The 18,887-nt window shown below is 46.3% G+C and overlaps 1 protein-coding gene across 9 annotated transcripts in view; it reads right to left on the reverse strand.

The window, feature by feature from the left end:
- The window catches only part of CSAD (cysteine sulfinic acid decarboxylase), a 28,425-nt gene that overhangs the window by 6,037 nt on the left and 3,501 nt on the right, over nucleotides 1-18,887 (reverse strand). For 5 of the 9 annotated variants that reach the window (XM_059403210.1, XM_059403206.1, XM_059403209.1 and 2 more), the window contains exons 2-8: nucleotides 4,295-4,431; nucleotides 3,907-4,033; nucleotides 3,704-3,794; nucleotides 3,250-3,356; nucleotides 2,718-2,833; nucleotides 2,108-2,187; nucleotides 1,737-1,791 (exon numbers count right to left, since the gene is read on the reverse strand). In XM_059403210.1, coding sequence (XP_059259193.1) covers nucleotides 1,737-1,791; nucleotides 2,108-2,187; nucleotides 2,718-2,833; nucleotides 3,250-3,356; nucleotides 3,704-3,794; nucleotides 3,907-4,033; nucleotides 4,295-4,420 — 702 coding nt within the window. In that variant the 5' untranslated portion in view covers nucleotides 4,421-4,431. Of the gene's footprint in view, nucleotides 1-1,736; nucleotides 1,792-2,107; nucleotides 2,188-2,717; nucleotides 2,834-3,249; nucleotides 3,357-3,703; nucleotides 4,034-4,294; nucleotides 4,432-18,887 lie in introns of all 9 variants that reach the window. The other 4 variants (XM_059403213.1, XM_059403214.1, XM_059403212.1 and 1 more) reach the window with 3 other exon arrangements.

Consider the following 18,887-nt stretch of genomic DNA (forward strand, 5'->3'; position numbering starts at 1 on the left):
CAAAGAAAATGAAAAACATACGTTCACACAAACACTTGTATACAAATGGTCATAGTGGCATTACTCAGAAGAGCTGAAAAGTGGAAACCCAAATATCCATCATCAGAGGAACAGATCAATGAAATACAACAGAGTATTATCCAGCAATGAAAGGAATGAAATGCTGAGATGCCACAACAAGGATGAAGCTCGAAGACAGTATGCTAAGTAAAAGAAGTTCATCACAAAAGACTATGCATAGTGTAAATCCATATATATGAAAAATCTACAACAGGCAGGTCCATAGAGACACAAACTCGCATAGTCCTGCCTAGCAGGTTTGGGGGGAATTGGGGATTGAGGGTTCAAGGGTGTGTGGTTTCTTCTTGGGGGTGATGAAAATTGTATTGTAGTGATGGTTGCACAACTCTGTTAAAAACCACTGAATTGGGCGCCTGAGAGCTCAGTTGGTTAAGTGACTGCCCTTTGGCTCAGGTCATGATCCCGGAGTCCCAGGATCGAGTCCTGTATCAGGCTCCCAGCTCCCTGGGGAGTCTGCTTCTCCCTCTAAGTTTCTCCTTGCTCATGCTCTCTCACTCTCTCTCTCAAATAAAATAAATAAAATCTTAAAAAAAAAAAAAACATTGAATTGCACACACTCAGTGGGTGAATTGTATGACATGTGAATGATATCTCAGTACAGCATTTACAAAAAAAGAAAAGGTTTACCCAATAAAAGTGGTACTCGACTACTCTAGTTACTGCTCACATTGCTACTTAGAGGTAACACCCATTTATCAATAAGTATATATTATTCGGGGCGCCTGGGTGGTTCAGTCGTTAAGCATCTGCCTTCAGCTCAGGTCATGATCCTGGGGTCCTGGGATCGAGCCCCATATCGGGCTCCCTGCATGGCGGGAAGCCCGCTTCTCCCTCTCCCACTCCCCCTGCTTATGTTCCCTCTCCCACTGTGCCTCTCTCTGTCAAATAAATGAATAAAATGAATAAAATGTTTTTTTTTTTTAAGTATGTATTATTGTAAATAACCATAGGTTCTGGGGCGCCTGGATGGCTTAGTCAGTTAAGTGTCTGCTTTCGGCTCAGGACATGATCCCGGGCTCCCTGCTCAGGGGGGAGCCTGCTTCTCCCTCTCCCTCTGCCCCTCCCAATCCCCCATGCTCTCGCATGCTCTCTTTCTTCCAAATAAATAAATATTTTTTTAAAAATTTAAAAAGTAAAAATAAATAACCATAGGTTCAAAGTGTTCATTCTATACTACAACATACTATATGTACTTTATATAGGTCTACTTAAATATATAGTGGGGGTATTTTCAAGGTAGTAAATACTACCCACCTTATTCTTTTAAATGGCTATAAGTACTCCAATAATAACAACAAAAACAATAATGGCCACTAATATTTATATAGTCCTTCACTGTTCCAAGTGCATATATACTTACTCATGTAATACCTACAACAACCCTATGCAATAAAGTTCTATATTATGCTCAGTGACTCAAGCCTGCTCCTGACTCTTGGGGTCCGGTCCTGCCCAAGGTCTTGGCAAAGCCCCCAAGAATAGCACAGAGTGTCCTGACTCCTCAGGTTTCCTACTGATCACTTCAGCCCACGGGACAGAAGGGCACAGAGGTCAAGAAGAGGGACTGAGCGGCGCCTTGAGTGGGGAGGGCCCAGAGAAGCCTCCAAAAAAAGACCAAGGGGTTCTGCTCCACTGTCCCAGCACCCCTCACTCACCTCAGCCTCAGCCAGACTGATCTGTCTCTCCAGATCCTCAGGAATCATTTTCCCTCTGGAAAAGAAAACTGACTGGGTAAAGAAGTAATTGGTTTTCTCAGCTAGGAGGCAGAATGGCTGAGAGCAGGGTAATGTGGGGTTAGCTACACAGAGGCCATAATGTTGATTTTTTTCCTAAGAGGGGTAAGCGGATCTCAGGGGACAGGGCGAGAGACTCCAGCAGCCATTGGTAGACAGAAGGGGCAACTCTGTAGGAACAGAGAGGGGAGAAGAGCCCACTTGCGGCATGGGCCTGAGGCCAGAGTTTCTGGCAGCAGGAAGGCACACTGTGCCAGGCTGGCTCTGAGCCATGTGAACAGAAGGACCTTTACCTCTCATCTGTCTTGACTACTCGGACACTGTCGGTGCCAAGTCCCAGAAAAGCAGCCCCCTTCTTGATGGAGTAATGACACTGCGGAGAAAGGCAGAGGGCAGATTAGGCTTGGGCCAAGAGGGCTGGGAGGACAGGGAGGAGAGAGACACTGGTGAATGTGTGAGCTACAGAGCTACAACAGATGAGACTCTGTAGACGAAGGCTTCTCGAATGTTCATGTGCCTCCACAACACCAGGGTGTCTGGTTCAAATGCAAATTCCTACTAGGTATGTCTGGGGTGGGGCCTGAGACTCCTTTCTTTCTTTCTTGCTTTCTTTCTTTCTTTCTTTCTTAAGACTCTGCATTTCTGACAAGTTCCCAGGTGACACTGATGCTACTGGTCCACAGACCACACACTCTGAGTATTAAGGGCATGGACTATGTCCGCTGCACTCCTGGTCCCTCTGCTACCTGCGCACAGAAGGCAAGGCGAATGGGAGCGTTTACCCAGCCCCTTAAGTGCTTCTGCCTGGAGGCAGGCTGGCCCTGGAGATGGGGCTGGGTGGGCAGACTCCACTGGCTGGACATTAGAATCAGGAGCCCAGGGCAGGTCTGAGTCTCTTCTCACCTCCTTTGATGCGAAGAGAGCCAGGGGCGGCAGCGCCCGGAGGCCCCTCTGCTTGCAGTCCGGGTAGCGCTGATAGCGGGCCAGGTTCACGGCATACATGTTGGAGATGGAGCCACCTGTCACAGGGAAGGTGGCAAGAAGGAGGAGCGGGTCAAAACTGGAGCTTGCTCTCCCTGACCTCCACCCAGGAGAACAGATCAAAGTAGCACAAGTGATAGGCTCCCAGGGCTCTCCTCAGAGCATACTGATAACCCCGAACAGCCGGAGGATTCACAGGTTCCCCCGAATACTTCCCTCCATATTCTGGGTGGACCAAGGCAAGTGCCTCCCCTCCCCAGAGCAGGCACTGATCCCATGGACTGTTTGACAAACATGAGGATACAGGGGACTGGGCAGCTTCTCTCAGGTTTGGCCTGAGCCCAGCTGGAGAGGACAGAGAGGAATCACCCCGCCCACCAGCATAGAGCAAAAAATCGTGGGGGAGGAGAACCCTCAAAAAGGCCAAAGAGAGGCCCCCCTCCCTCTCACATACCAGGGCAGAAGACCCCATCCCCAGAGCTCCAGCCCACGAGGGACCGGAGTTTCTTCAGCACCTCTTCTTCCATGAGCACAAACACAGGGGCGATTTCATAAGTGTACCTGCCAGGAGAGGAGGAGATGAGAAAGGAAAAGAGGAGGCAGGGCCGGCGGGGTCAGACTCAGAGGAGCAGGAAAAGGAGGTGGGGACCATGAGGGAGGAAAGGTCCAAAGAGAGGAATGACCTGGTGACCAAGAGCCAGGGAAGCAAGAATGAGGAAGAACTAGGGGTCCAGAGGTATGAGAAAGCTGGGAGAAAGGGAGCCCAAAGGGTACAAGGAGAAAGACTGCTAGCAGAGATGCCAGGAAATGGGGGGGGGGGGGGAAAACCCTTCTCCCCCCCCTGGGATATGTCTCCAGCAAATCCAAGCCTTTGTAAGGTTGGGGGAAGGGGCCCGGAGATGACTCACTGGCTGGTGTTGAGGCTCTCAGTGACAATACGCCCCGCCAGAGCGTGGGGATCCAACCCTGAGAAGAGCTGGTTGAAGAAGTGCGGGTGACCTGGAGAAGGGCAGCGGAGAGGGGGGAGAGGGGGGCAGGGAGCTCAGAGGGCAGCCGTGGCAGGTGGATGGACAAACTCCAGACGCTCCTCCTGCCGCAGCCCAGGACCCACAGGTTTTCACACTGTAGTGGATCACCTCCCGGCACCGTGCTAGGATCCGCTCAGCCGCCTCGCCCTCGCTGCGCAGCTCCAGGTCCAGCAGCCGCTTCAGCTCCTCCGGCTCCTTCCACTCGCAGACCTGGTGGGAGGAGCGGGAGGTTCTGGCGGCCCGTGGACACCCCACTGACCGGCTGCCCGCACCGCCTCTCAGCTTGCGTGGAAAACAAGTTAGGAATGTTTCCCAAGTAACTCGTGAACAAGGATAAATATACACAGTAGGAGGCAGCATATAATCCCTGAGGCACACGGCGAGACAGTGATGAACTAGGGGGTGAAGCCTTGTCGGCAGGGAAAAGTTCGGAGCCAGGTACAATGGGCAGGAGGAGGGGAAAGGACCCACCTTCTCAGAGGCACTGGTCCCTTTCCGAATGACCTCATCCATAACAATCCCAAACACATCCCGGAGCAAGGCTTCTGCAGCCATGGGGTCCCCATCAGGGGAGAAGAGTGGTTTAGAGTCAGCCATCAGGATAAAATCTGTGAGCAAAGCAGGAGTTACTCCCTACTCCGCCCAGTGTATCCCAGCAGGACCTAAGCAGCAAGGACCCCCAACCGCAGCCCAGTCCCAGCCTTCGCTGGGTGGACAAGAGCAAGTGCCCAGGGAGAAGGTCAGTAGCAACAGGTGGGGAAGAAACAGGCAGTGAGCGCTGAGCTGGTGGAAACCGGTGGCCACTGCCTACCTCAGGCAACAATGAGAGGCTTACCTTTCCACCCAGGTCTCGGTTCAGGGGAGCCGGAGGGAAGGCACCCAACTAGCTTTTGAGAGAGTTAGGACTGGGACAGCGGAGGGGGTGAGGTATAGGCAGCAGTCACATGACCATGAGCTCACTCTCCTGACCCTTGCCCCGAAGAGAACTTAGAGATTTGGGATAGGGACAACTGATTGAGATAAGTCCCTGAATAATCATTAGCTGACCTGAAGAAGGGGGGAATGCAAAGAAAAGCAAAAAATATTAACATCGGGGTTGAGAGAGCAGCCAGGAAGAATCACTGTGAAGAGCTGGAGATGGGACTTAGTGGAGAATGTTGGGGGTGTGGTGCAGGGAGTTATTGCCCCTGACCCTGGAGACAGAAGCGGGAGGGAGCCCAAGAGAGGTGGAGGTGAAACAGTTTATCTATTTGTACCCCTACCCCCAAAGACCCATCCTGATTGATTGATTGATTGATTGATTTTAAGATTTTATTTGTTTGACAGAAAGAGATGCAGCCAGAAAGGAAACAAGCTGGGGGAGTGGAAGAGGGAGAAGCAGGCTTCCTGCAGAGCAGGGAGCCTAATGCAGGGCTCGATCCCAGAACCCTGGGATTATGACTTCGATCCCAGGACCCTGGGATCATGACCTGAGCCGAAGGCAGACACTTAACCACTGAGACACCCAGGCCCCCTGAACCATCCTGATTTCTAAAGCCCTCTTCTAGAGCAGGAAGGAAAGGGGGGGTTATGTTGAGGACGCGTTTTGTTAAACAAGTGTAATCTGCGTGCCTCGCAGGCTGAGAGCACTCAATATACAGAACGTGGTGGTCTCAAGTGAGCACCAACTGTGTTCGTGACATGGTACTGGGGACCGAGAAAGCCTTCCTGTCTGCTGGGAGGGCACAGATGCACGTACAACAGTCACAGCCCGAGGCAGGCTGGATGCTGACCCCATGTGCTACAGAATTAGAGAGAAGACGGATGGTGGATGGCAGCGGAAGACTGCGGAAGATCTGCAGTGCGACTGGAGCCGAATCTTGAAAGAAGGCAAGAGAAATGGGATTAGCAAAAGGGAGAAAGAGAGCATGGGGGGTAGGGTGATGCCAGGAGCCGACATGGGGAAGAAGTATGGCTTGATGTAAGGTCAATGAAGGTGCCTGGCTGGCTGGAGGGAGGTCTGCAAGGTGAGCAGAGTTGCATGAGGTTATGGGGAGAGCCCTGAGTGCCAGAAAGGCCCAGGGATTTAAATTTATCCTGCAGAAAATAGGAACTCATTGAAGCATCTGGGTGGCAGTGGGTTAAGCACCTGCCTTCAGATCAGGTCATGATCTCGGGGTCCTGGGGCTCCATCTCAGTGGGGAATCTGCTTTCTCCTCTCATGCTCACTCTCTCTCCCTCTCTCTCTCAAATAAATAAAATATTAAAAAAAAAAAGAAAGAAAGAAAGAAAGAAAAAGAAAAAGAAAAGAAGAGAAAAAGAAAACAGGAACTCACTGACTCAGTGGCAAGGAACAGTGATGAGCTGATGCCCAGACTAGTACACAGCACAGGAGGCAGAAGTCACAAGGTGTGGCTGTAAACCAGGTGAAAACTGATGCACACTGGAAGAAGGGTGGTGTGGGTAGGAAAGGAGAGAGGAAGGAGGAGGTCTGCCCAAAGCTCTGAAGAGCTATAGGAACAAAAAGCAGATTTGAGAGTCAGGGTACAGGCTGAAGCCTGGTGATGGGCTCCATTCCTCATGGGAGAAAACGTTCGGAGGGACAGCCAGGGGGAGGGGAAAACACCAAGGCCTAGGAACCCCCCGCAAACAGGTGGGTGAGAGGATCAAGGGAATAGGAAGAGGAACCGTCCTCAAAGTGGGTTGCTCTGGTTTAATCCACCATCAGCAGCCACTGGACCCCACACTAGTAGAAAACACAGGTTCAAGGAACCCCAGAGGTCCAACCCTTAAACATTTCCTCAGTAGACAGGGTTTGGGGGAGAGAGGGGAGCTAGCCCAGGCCTTGAAAACAGAAGGGCCAGTCCTTTATCAGTGTTGCTTTAGCTCCCCTGACAGGTGGCAGCTGTGGGGTGATGGGGTGGAGAGGCTTGAGGGGAAGAAGCAAAGGAAGATAGGTACCAATGAGGCACTTAACCACGTGCCACACTCTGTCCTTAATGTGTATTATTATCATCTTTACAACTGTTGAGGGTAGGTATATGGCCCACATGTTTTGTTTAAAGATTTATTTATTTGACAGACAAAGACCACAAGTAGGCAGAGAGGCAGGCAGAGAGAGAGGAAGCAGGCTCCCCGCTGAGCAGACAGCCCAATGTGGGGCTTGATCCCAGGACTCTGGGATCGTGACCTGAGCCGAAGGCAGAGGCTTTAACCTACTGAGCCACCAGGTGCCCTATGGCCCACATTTTAACTGAGATTTCAGAGACGCTATGGATGTAGCTGGGTCAGATCACGCAGCCAGCACATGGCCAAGCGGGGTGTGAAGCCAGGCATGGTGCACTCTGAAGCCCCCTGCTCCTAACCATCACACTCGACTGCCTCTCACGAGGCTCCGTCAGGCCCTGAGTGTGCTGTGCTGCTGAGACCACTGCGCCAGGAGTGAGGACACCTCAGGGCCTCCGTTTCTGTAAAATAAGGGGTTTCCAAGAGACAACCTCCAAGGTGCTTGCTGGTGTTCATAGGAGCTCAGGCCAGAAGACATAACAAGCAGGCCAAGGGAGACTTTTCTTTCCAAGCTGGGGCAGCAAACAGGTTGCAGGGGGTTTGTAAGGCAAGAACAACTGCTTAACAAAGAGAATCTCCTAGCAGGAGGGACACTTTCCCCAAAGCTCTAAAGAAAGGGCCTGTAGGGGAGACTCCATCCTCCCTTCCCAGGACCTTCTTTATCCTTCCCACCTGAGTCATAGCTCAGAAACGAAATCTGGAGCCGAGGCCTCTGAATACTCCCAGTTTTTTCCAGGGATAAACAGAGAAGTAAGACATCACATACAGAATTATTGTTCCACATACAGAATCCTGCCCTGGGCCCCTGAGAAAGGGAAGGGACCCCGCCTGCAGAGTTTTTCTTTTTCCTTTGTTTTTTAATTAATTTGAGAGAGATAGTGAGCGCGCAGATGCATGTAGGAGTGGGGGGTGGGCAGAGGGAGAAGGAGAGAATTTCAAGCAGACTCCCTGCTGAGAACAGAGCCTGACTCAGGACTTGACTCAGGGCTCAATCCCACAACCCACGAGATCATGACCTGAGCCAAACACAAGAGCTAATGGCCAATAAACTGAGCCACCCATGCCAGGAGTTTCCCTTTTTCTTTTCTTTTTATATTTTAGAAGGTTTTATTTTATTTATTTGACATAGAGAGCAAGCGAGCACAAGCAGAGGGAAGCGGCAGGCAGAGAGAGAGAGGGAGAAGCAGACTCCCTGTTGAGCAGGGAGCCCAACATGGGGCTCGATCCCAGGACCCTGGGAGCATGGCCTGAGCCAAAGGCAGATGCTTAACCGACTGAGCTACCCAGATGTCCCAGAGATTTTCTTTTTAAAAAGAAGAAGGAGGGGCGCCTGTGTGGCTCAGTGGGTTAAAGCCTCTGCCTTCAGCTCAGGTTGTGATCCCAGGGTCCTGGAATCACGCCCCACATCAGGCAGTCTGCTCAGCGGGGAGCCTGCTTCCCTTCCCCTCTCTCTGCCTGCCTCTCTGCCTACTCGTGATCTCTGTCTGTCAAATAAATAAATTAAATCTTTTTAAAAATAAATAAATAAATAATAAAAAGAAGGAGGACATTAACCTGCAGGATAGAATGATAAAGCAAAGAAACATGAATGGAGTTAGGAACAGGGCTTCAGGGCTGAGAAGATGTTGGTAGGACCAAGTAGGGTTTGTTTAAAAATTTGTTTCTTCCAGCTTCATGGGATCTCTAGTCCATCAACTCCTCTAGCCATCAACTCCCTCATATCTTTCTTTTCTTCACTTATGCAACCTTGATTGTATGTTCTGTTGTTTCAGCCATTCTGTGCAAAATCCTCAGCTCCTACGCCCTTTGGTCCTTCCACCAAATCCACCTGGGGAAACTCCAATCCAACTGGCCAATCCTTCTCTTACCAAATCTACCGGGACCGTTGGATTCTACTAGTAAAAGCCACCCAGCCATTCAAATTGATATAGCTATAAATTCGTGGTCCCTGTGCTCATTCCAATTAAACATAACAGATTAAACACCTATGTGTACCACCATTCATTCCTGAAACCCCACTAAAACTGTATCAGTGGCATTTTAAATTCAGAAGAATAAAGTAAATGAGGAGAGATAAGAAATGTCAATAATCGCAGAAGACAGAAGGCAGATGAGAAGTGGTAACTGGTTTATTAGCACAAGGCAGAAAGCCGAAACCAGTATGTCTGCGGATGGCTATGCCAATGGGAAACAAGCTGGTTCTTGGGGCTCAGAAAGGCTCAGGAACTGGAAACACTAGCCATCTTGGAAGGCAGGAGGGAGTTGCAGAAGTGTGTATAAGGTGCAGTTAGAACTCCTTCTCCTCCTACTTATACAGTCAAGCAACTCCCTTCCTTTCCCCCCACTTCCAAAAAAGCAAGAGATTTGTTTTCTAGAGCAACTGGAACAGGTAGGGTGGGACTTAGGGGGGCCAGGACTTAGAGACTTGAGGCACACCAGGTGAGCAGGAGGCACTGCAGGAGGATTAGAAGGAAGTTACCATCAAATCAACTCCTTTCTCCTAACCAGCATTCAGAACCAGTGGCCAGGGGTAAGTGTTCCAGAGTAGAGGATTCCTCTCTGGAGAAACTGACCTCGACAGCCCCAGAAAAAAGACCTCCTGGTCCTCTTATTTCAGTCCTCACCTGATCTCCTGGTCAGTGGTACCCACAATTCAATATGGCCCATCCATGCACTTGGGCCTTCCAATATGCCAGCATGCCTCCCTCTTCACTGTGAGCAACCAACCAGCCACAGGTTACCAGACACTAGAGGAAAGCCCCTAACCTAAACCACACAGATAAAAACAGGCAAACTGAAAGAAAGCATTTGATGGAAGAAAAGAAAGTCAGGGAGCAGAAGAAGCCTCAAAATTTCCAGAAGATATTGTATTCATTAAAAAATAGGTCACCCTCAAAAAGGAATACTCAGAGAACATGAAGAAACTCTAGGATTTTAAAAATACGACAACGGAAATGAAAAATTAGAAATAAAACGATGCCAAGAAAATCACACAGAAAGATAAAAATATAAAGAGATGGACAAAGGAAAGAACCTTAGAGCAATCCAAAAGGACCAACAGTCAAGTAATACAAGTTTCAGAAATGGAAGTAAAGGAGGAGGAAAGAAATCAAAGAAAGCTTTCTAGAACAGAAGGACAGATTAAAAGGATCCACTGAAGGACCAATACAAAGACATATTATAATATTGTCTTAAAACAGCGGAGGATCCAAAGACTTCCAGAGATAAAACAAAACAAACCAACCAAAACTGGGTCATAGACAAAAGACAGAGAATCGGATCAAATCAAACACCTCCAACACAGGAGAGAGGTGAGGGGAACCCAAAGGGCCAAAATGAAGGTAATAACCATATTCAAAGGATAACAGCACTCAACTTTTGGTTATCTGCCCTCTGGACTGCCCCCCCCACAGCTCCTCCTTCTCCTCCTCCCTTCCTTCTTTCAATATTTGTTCAGTATCTAGTATGTGCCAAGCACTTTGGCGGCCATTAGAGATACAATAGAGAGCAAAAGACATAGCCCTTGGGGCACCTGGCTGGCTCAGTCATCGAGTTCAAGCCCCACGTTGGGCAGAGTGCTTACTTAATAAAATAAAAATTAAACAAAAAAAAAGGGGGGGGGGGAGAAAAGGCCATAGCCCTGCCCTCATGAAGCTCGCAGCTAAGCCAGATCACCGGTGAGCCAACTCTCACACAGAGGTGGTTTCATTTGGTTTGCATAGTATGTTGTTGTTTTTAAGTAATCTCTACTCCCAGTGGGGCTCAAACTCATGATCAAGAGTCATGTGCTCTACCAACTGAGCCAGCCAGGCACCCCTGTTTTAAAACTTTTTATTTTTATAGACTTTATTTATTTATTTGACAGAGAGAGAGAGATCACAAGTAGGCAGAGAGGCAGGCAGAGAAAGAGAGGAGGAAGCAGGCTCCCTGCTGAGCAGAGAGCCCGATGCGGGACTCGATCCCAGGACTCTGAGATCATGACCTGAGCCGAAGACAGAGGCTTTAACCCCCTGAGCCACCCAGGCACCCCCTGTTTTAAAACTTTTAAAAACTATTGTCAATATTGAAACTTCCAGCTTCTGGTGAAAAAAAAAAAAAGAAGGCCTACCAACAGTAGACCTGAATTAGTAAATAGCAACAATCACCTGTAGTTGGAATTGCCACTATTACCATTGCAGTTTGCATTCGTTATGCTTTCTTTCCCATTTTTTAATTCTTGAATAAGCAATATATTCAGGTAGTGCAAAAATCATATATATAAAAAATATATGTAATATATATAAATATATAAAAATATTAATGGTGAAAAGTCTAATTCCCACTCCATTCCATGTGTCCCATTCCTACCTCCACCCCCACCGGTAACCATATTTTAATAGTTTCTTGGGTAACCTTTCAGAGATTTTAATGCAAATACTAACAAATGTGGGTATGTATTTTTATTTTCTCTTTTGACACAAATGATAGCCTATAATCACTGATTTGTACCTTGCTTTCTTTCAGCTAACAATATATAGGTGATCCTGTATTTGTACATATAGAATTTCTATATTCTTTCTTTCTTTCTTTCCTTCTTTCTTTCTTTCTTTCTTTCTTTCTTTCTTTCTTTCTTTCTTTTCTTTTCTTTTCTTTTCTTTTCTTTTCTTTTCTTTTTTAAGATTTTATTTATTTATTTGACAGACAGAGATCACAAGTAGGCAGAGAGAGGAGGAAGCAGACTCCCTGCCAAGCAGAGAGCCCGATGTGGGGCTCTATCCCAGGACCCTGGGATCATGACCCGAGCCGAAGGCAGAGACCTTAAACCACTGAACCACTCAGGCGCCCCTCTATAGTCTTTCTTTTTAAAAGATTTTATTTATTTATTTGACAGACGGAGATCACAAGTAGGCAGAGAAGCAGGCAGAGAGAGAGGAGGAAGCAGGCTCCCTGCTGAGCAGAAAGCCCAATGTGGGGCTTGATCCCAGAACCCTGGGATCACAACCTGAGCCGAAGGTAGAGGCTTTAACCCACTGAGCCACCCTGGTGCCCCTATATTCTTTTTTTAATCAAACAGCTTCATTGAGATGTAATTTAAATACCATAAAACATAACCCTTTAAGCTGTACATTTTCAGTGGTTTTTGGTATAGTAACAGAATTATGCCACCATCATCAGTAATTCCAGGATGTTTTCATCACCTCAAAAAGAAACTCATTAGTGCTCACTTCTTATTCTCCATTTCCAATCCACCCACCCACCCACCCCTGCTTCCAGCCACCACTACCCTATTTTCTGCCTCTACAGATTTGCCTATTCTGGATATTTCATATAAACAGAAACATACAATATATGATCTTCTTTTGAAGATATGGCTTCTTCTACTGAACATAGTGTTTTCAAGGTTTATCCATGTTTTTAGCATGTATCAGCACTTCATTCCCTTTTAGAGCCAAATAACATCCCATAATATGGATAGACCACATTTTATTTAACCGTTCACCAACCGATGGACATTCAGGTTATGTCTACTTTTCGGCTATTGTGAACAGCAGGTGCTGTTACAAACATGAATGTACAAGTTTCTGTGTGGGTCCGTATTTTCAATTCCCCTGGGTACATACCCGATAGTGGAACTGCTGCTGGGTCTTACGGTAACTCTATGTCTTGCTTTTTGAGGAACAGCCAAACTGTCCCCCAAAGAGCCGGTACCATTTTTTATTCTTTATACCATTCTTTATTCCCATCAGTAAGGTGTGAGGGTTCTAATTTCTTCACGTCTTTGGCAGACTTATTGTTACCCTTTTTGTTATAGCCACCTGCATCGGTAATTTTGATGAGGACTGCCGGCATCCACAGAGGGTTGTACCAGTGTATGAAAAAGCGCTTGCCTTCTTAGCCTCAGTAGCAGAGTATGCTGTCAAACTTCTGAATCTTTGTGGTTTGATGAGTAAGAAATGGTATCTTAGTATGGTTTTATTTTAGGTGAACACCTGCATCAGACAGTTTTGCTGTGGGAACTAATGGCTTCAAAATCCCACGGGCTTGCCACAAGAGAAGTTTGTCTCTCTTTCCTGGTTTACTTTGGTGGTATGGCTGGCTACAGCTCTGATTCGTATACCTTTAGTCCAAGACCTAAGCTGAAGGAACAGCCCCTATCTGGGACACAATGTTCTCTTGGAAGAAGAAAAGGAGCAAAAGGCAGAGAAAACCATGCAAGGACTCTTAAAACCTCGGCATAGGGCACATCTGCTCATACACTGGAGACCCTGGCAAACCCCAGGGCAGCAAGGTGAGGATGTCTGGTCCTCCTGCAGGCGGGCACTGCCAAAGTCATGGCAATGGGTGAAGATGTAAACTCTCATCGCAAGGGCACTGGACAGAAACCCTTAAACCCTTGCATTCTGGGGACACCAGGAGGGCTCATTCGGCTAAGCATCTGCCTCTGGCTCAGGTTGTTCCTGGGATGGAGCCCCACATTGGGCTCCCTGCTCGGCAGGAAGGCTGCTTCTCCATCTCCCTCTGCCTGCCACTCCCCCCATTCTTGCTCTCCGTTTCTATCAAATAAATAAATTTTGAAAATCTTTTTTAAAAATTCTTTTTGCATTCTGTTTTACCTCAGCCCACACCAGCCAACCTCACTCATCCGCATTACCTGCCTGGCCCTGGAGATACCCAAGTTGGAACCACTGATAGAACCATTGGTCTAACCACTCCCCTTTTCCCTCAGGAATTTCCTCCTAATTATCCCTTCATTTTCTCAACTCTCCTTCCTACTACCTCTCCCTACTACCTCTTTCTCACAGCATTTTAAGTTGTTTAAGCCTCTCACATGCTCCCACTCTAGCCACCTCCTTATCACAAGCAACCTTCTTAAAAGAGTCATCTGCACTCCATCTTCGATCTCCCCCCTCTCACACTTTCCCCAGCCCACCACCAAGTCACCAAGAATTTCCATATCCAATGGACACACATGAGCGTTATCCTAGAAACATTTTATTTCCCTGGCTTCCATAGGATTACCACCAGCCATTTCTTAGATCCGTTTGCACTTTCACCTTCCTCTGCTCGACCTGAAATGCTAGAGTCCCTCAGGGCTCTGTCCCAGTGCCTCTTTTACCTGTTGAATTCTGCACTACTCCCTGGACAACTGCTTCTGTTCCTAGGGCTACCTGCTGACAGCTCCTCCATTCCAGACCTCTCTCCTGAGTCCAGGTCCATAAAGCCACCTGACTAATTAAGAAGACTCCTGGGCACTTCATACGCAGTAGGTCCAAAATTAAACTCAATATCGGCCCTCTCAAATCTTCTCTCCTTCTTAGGTTCCCTGTTGGTGAATGGCCCCCATCTTCTACTGGTTACTCAAACTTTAGATTCTAACTGATTCCCTGCCTCCTCATCCTTGACTGTTTTTTTTTCCCCCTTTTCATTTCGTCTTCAAATATTGTTACATCTTTCTCTCTGTCTCATCCAAAAACATCAGCACAACAGCAAAACCTAATAAAGCTTCATTCCCCCACCCCACCATGGGCTCTGTTATAAAATTCTTTTCCTTAAAAACACTTTATTTTTTTTTTGTAAAGATTTTATTTATTTATTTGACAGAGAGAGAGAGAGATCATAAGTAGGCAGAGAGGCAGGCAGAGAGAGGGAAGCAGGCTCACCACCTAGCAGAGAGCCCAATGCGGGGCTCGATCCCAGGACCCTGAGACCATGACCTGAGCCGAAAGGCAGAGGCTTAACCCACTGAGCCACCCAGGCGCCCCCCTTAAAAACACTTTAAAGGGAGAAAGGTAACTCTACAGTGGAGAAACCCGGGGGACACCTCCTTACCCAAGTGATCAAGACAACATCATTGATAATGGGACAGACTGACATATGGCCCTAATGTGAGGCATTGAGAAGCATTCAACCTCACTCCTGTCACATTTCTGCCAAAAATACGTAACCCATATTTAATTGTGAGGAAACAGATATATCTAAATTGAGAGTCATTCTACAAAAGAACTAACCGGTTACTTTTCAAAAATGTCAATGTCATGAAACTCCAAGAAAGACTGAAGAACTGTTGGGGCACCAGGGTGGCTCAGTGGGTTGAGCCTCTCTGCCTTCGGCTCAGGTCATGATCCCGGGTCCTGGGATCGAGCCCCGGGATCTCTGCTCAGTGGGGAGCCTTCTTCCTCCTCTCTCTCTGCCTGCCTCTCTGCCTACTTGTGATGTGGATGAAGAAGGAAAAACCTGCTATAAAGAACATTACTGGAACACTTGGTGGAAGCTGACTATGGATGGTATCATAAATATTAGCGCTCAATCAGTGTTAAATTTCCTTAATTTTTTTTTTAAAGATTTTATTTATTTGACAGAGAGAGAAATCACAAGTAGGCAGAGAGAGAGAGAGAAGCAGGCTCCCGCTGAGCAAAGAGCCCGATGCGGGGCTCGATCCCAGGACACTGAGATCATGACCTGAGCCGAAGGCAGAGGCTTAATCCACTGAGCCACCCAGGCGCCCCTAAATTTCCTTAATTTGATCACTGCATTGTAGTTATATAAGGGAATATTCTTATTCTGAGAAAACATACTGAAACATTCAGCAGAAAAGGAGTATGGTATCTGCAAGTTTCTCTCAATTCAGAAAAAGACAAACACTGTATGTATCTACAGGCATTTTTAGAAGAATAGCTTTATTGAGATACAATTCACGTACCATAAAGTTCACCCTTTTAAACTGTACAGTTCAGTGGGGTTTTTTTTTTTTTTTTTTGGATACTCACAAAGTTGTGCATCATTCACACTATTTAATTCCAGAACATTTTCATCACCCCAAAGAAAAGCCCCATACCTATTAGCAGTCACTCCCCATGCATTTTTTAAAAGACTGAAAAAGATGGGGAAAGCTTTCAAAATAGTAATTAGGGTTATTCCTGGCTATTGGAATTATGAATTATTTTCATTTTCTTATTTATACACATATACTTTTATAATTTTATATAACTTCATATTACTCACATCATTAAAATAAAGGTTATTTTTATTTTTTTTAAGATTTTATTTATTTATTTGACAGACACAGATCACAAGTAGGCAGAGAGGCAGGCAGAGAGAGAGAAGGAAGCAGGCCCCCTGTTGAGCAGAGAGCCCAATGTGGGGCTCCATCCCAGGACCCCGGGATCATGACCTGAGCTGAAGGCAGAGGCTTTAACCCACTGAGCCACCCAGGCGCCCCAAAATAAAGGTTATTTTTAATCAACAAGAAAAATTAAGGAGGTTAAGGGGCAATAAGAACTCCAAAACATACAAATCACCAGGCTCAAGAATGGCCCTAGGACATCATGTGGTTTCCAACTCTTCAATCCACTATCATCAAAAAGGTCTCACTGGTGACAAATGTAGCCATATACTCCTCATTTCTATGATGCAGTCCCAATGGCTCTCGGAGAGAGGTACGGGGTCAGCCAGTTCAGAAAACACTGACTCATTATGTATCCCTGGCACTGGCACTACCCAGGGGGAATGGGGGAGGCGGGGCTGTGTCTACCCTGTATGCTTCAGCTAACAGGCCAGTAGGGAGGTGGGCAGACACACTTGCCACAAAGGAGCGGAATGCTCAAAAGGAAAGTCAAGGCTGGTTAATTCTGCTCTGTTGGCTCATGGCAGCCTTCAAAGAGAAAATATTCAGGACTTAAAGCAATAGAGAGCTGGTGCAGGAAAAGACTCATTGGTAATCATTACAATACTATTTGAATAACTGATAGGATGGGCCTGAGGGGAGAGGTGTGCCAAAGAAGTTAGGGAAGGTAACACAGGAGGAGGCCTGCGCAGGCAAAAAAAGATCAGGGCAGTTGCTCCTTAAAGTACTTTTGGCCAGGCTTACTGTTAGAAAATGATACTGACCTTGGTACAATCTACATGGTCACAAATCCTACAGACTCTATACCCACATCCATAAAGGCACCAACTCTCCTTATGTGTATAATGTTTTCTCCCCTTCTGATTGTAAATTCCTGGGGGTTAAAATCTTATCTTTTTTTTCTTTTTTAAGATTTTATTTATTTATTTGACAGATGGAGTTCACAAGTAGGTAGAGAAGCAGGCAGAGAGGAGGAAGCAGGTTCCCCGGGCAGAGAGCCCGATGCGATGCGGGGCTGGATTCCAGGTCCCTGGGATCATGACCTGAGCTGAAGGCAGAGGCTTTAACCCACTGAGCCACCCAGGCGCTCCTAAAATCTTATCTTTAAAGAAAGCACTAAATACAAAAGAGGCACTCCAAAAAATGTTAGTTTTCAATTTACCCCTCTCCCCTCACCCTTCCCCCAAGGTTTTGCACAAAGGTACTCAATGAACATCTGAGTGAATTGACCCACTATTTCCAGGTACTGAAAAATAATGCTGCATTCCACTTATATTTGATTTACATAGACCAAAAATCTGAATTAATGATATGGAAGATTTGCAAAGGGTTTTTTCTCTCTCAAAACCTCATCTGTAACCTCATCTGATCCTCACATTGTGCTGCAAATTAGCCTGAGAGATATTTATTCATTCACCCTGGTTTTCAAGATGAGGACTCTCAGTCTAGAGTTAACTTGTCCAAGATTACACAGGTGACACGAGAACAAGACTAGATCTCTGATTTTCTGAATTCTAGGCTAGTACCTCTCCCACTATGTTACTGGTTACTTTTAAGTCTGGCAGTTCTCACTACCTCTCACCATACACAAAAATAAACTGCAGCTAAGATAAAAAACTGAAAATATAAAACTATAAGAATGTCAAAAGAAACTACAGGGAAATATTTTTATAATCTTGAGGTAGCATCACAAAAACCCAAAAGCCACAGGCAGACTTGACTACATAAAACCTTCAAAATTCTGTGTAAAGAAAGACACCATTAAAGTGGTTAAAGATAATTCATGGCTTTACCCCACCCCTTATTTTACCCACTCTGTGTTTTCCAAAGTTATTTTTGTTCTCCTTGCAATTATTCTTTTCCATGAAAATTTTATTTTATTCTAATTTTTTAAGATTTATTTGTTTGAGAGAGAGAGAGAGTGCGAGCACACGTGAGGAGGAAGGGCAGAGAGAGAGGGAGAAGTAGACTTCCCACTGAGCAGGGAACTCGACCAACCACCAGATTTGATCCCAGGACCCTGGGATTATGACCTAAGCTGAGGGCAGATGCTTAACCCACTTAGCCACACAAGCACTCTTTTCCGTGAAAATCTAAAAATCAGATTAAGTTCCATGCAAAGTTCTACTTTATCTTAAGATTTTATGTATTTGTTTATTTGACAGAGAGACACACAGGAGAAAGGGAACACAAGCAGGGAGAGTGGGAGAGGGAGAAGCAGGCTTCCCACCGAGGAGGGAGCCCGATGTGGGGATCGATCCCAGGACCCTGGGATCATGACCTGAGCCAAAGGCAGATACTTAACGACTGAGCCACCCAGATGCTCCCAAAGTCCTATCTTAATTAGAATTTACTTTATTTTTTTTTTTAAGATTTTATTTACCTATTTGACAGAGAGAGAGATCACAAGTAGGCAGAGCAGAAGGCAGAGAGTGGGGAAGTAGGCTCCCCACTGAGCAGAGAGCCCAATGTGGGGTTTGATCCCAGGACCCTGAGATCATGACCTAAGCTGATGGCAGAGGCTTAACCCACTGAGCCACCCAGGTGCCCCAGAACTTACTTTAATCGACAGCAAAAACTCATGCCTCTTACAAAATTAAATCTTTCTATTCGTATACGCTAAAAACTCTCCATTTAAGCAAAATCTTTTTGTCTTTCACCAAAATAGTCTGATTTTCTTAATATATGGCTTGAAGTTTCCTGTCAAATTTATTTCTAGAAGTGTAATATTCTTATTGTGAGAGTATTTACTTCATGGCATTTTTATGGTTGGTGGTTCTTATATTTTATGTGTACGATTTCTGTTTGTTAATCTCCCATCTGGTCATAATGCTGAACTCACTATTTCAGTATTTTGTCAGTCAATTCTCTTTCTTCATGAATGATCATATGAAAATAGTGAGACTTTTCAGTGGC

The sequence above is a fragment of the Mustela nigripes genome, chromosome 6 (genome assembly GCF_022355385.1).
Source record: "Mustela nigripes isolate SB6536 chromosome 6, MUSNIG.SB6536, whole genome shotgun sequence".
Classification (NCBI taxonomy): Eukaryota; Metazoa; Chordata; class Mammalia; order Carnivora; family Mustelidae; genus Mustela; species Mustela nigripes.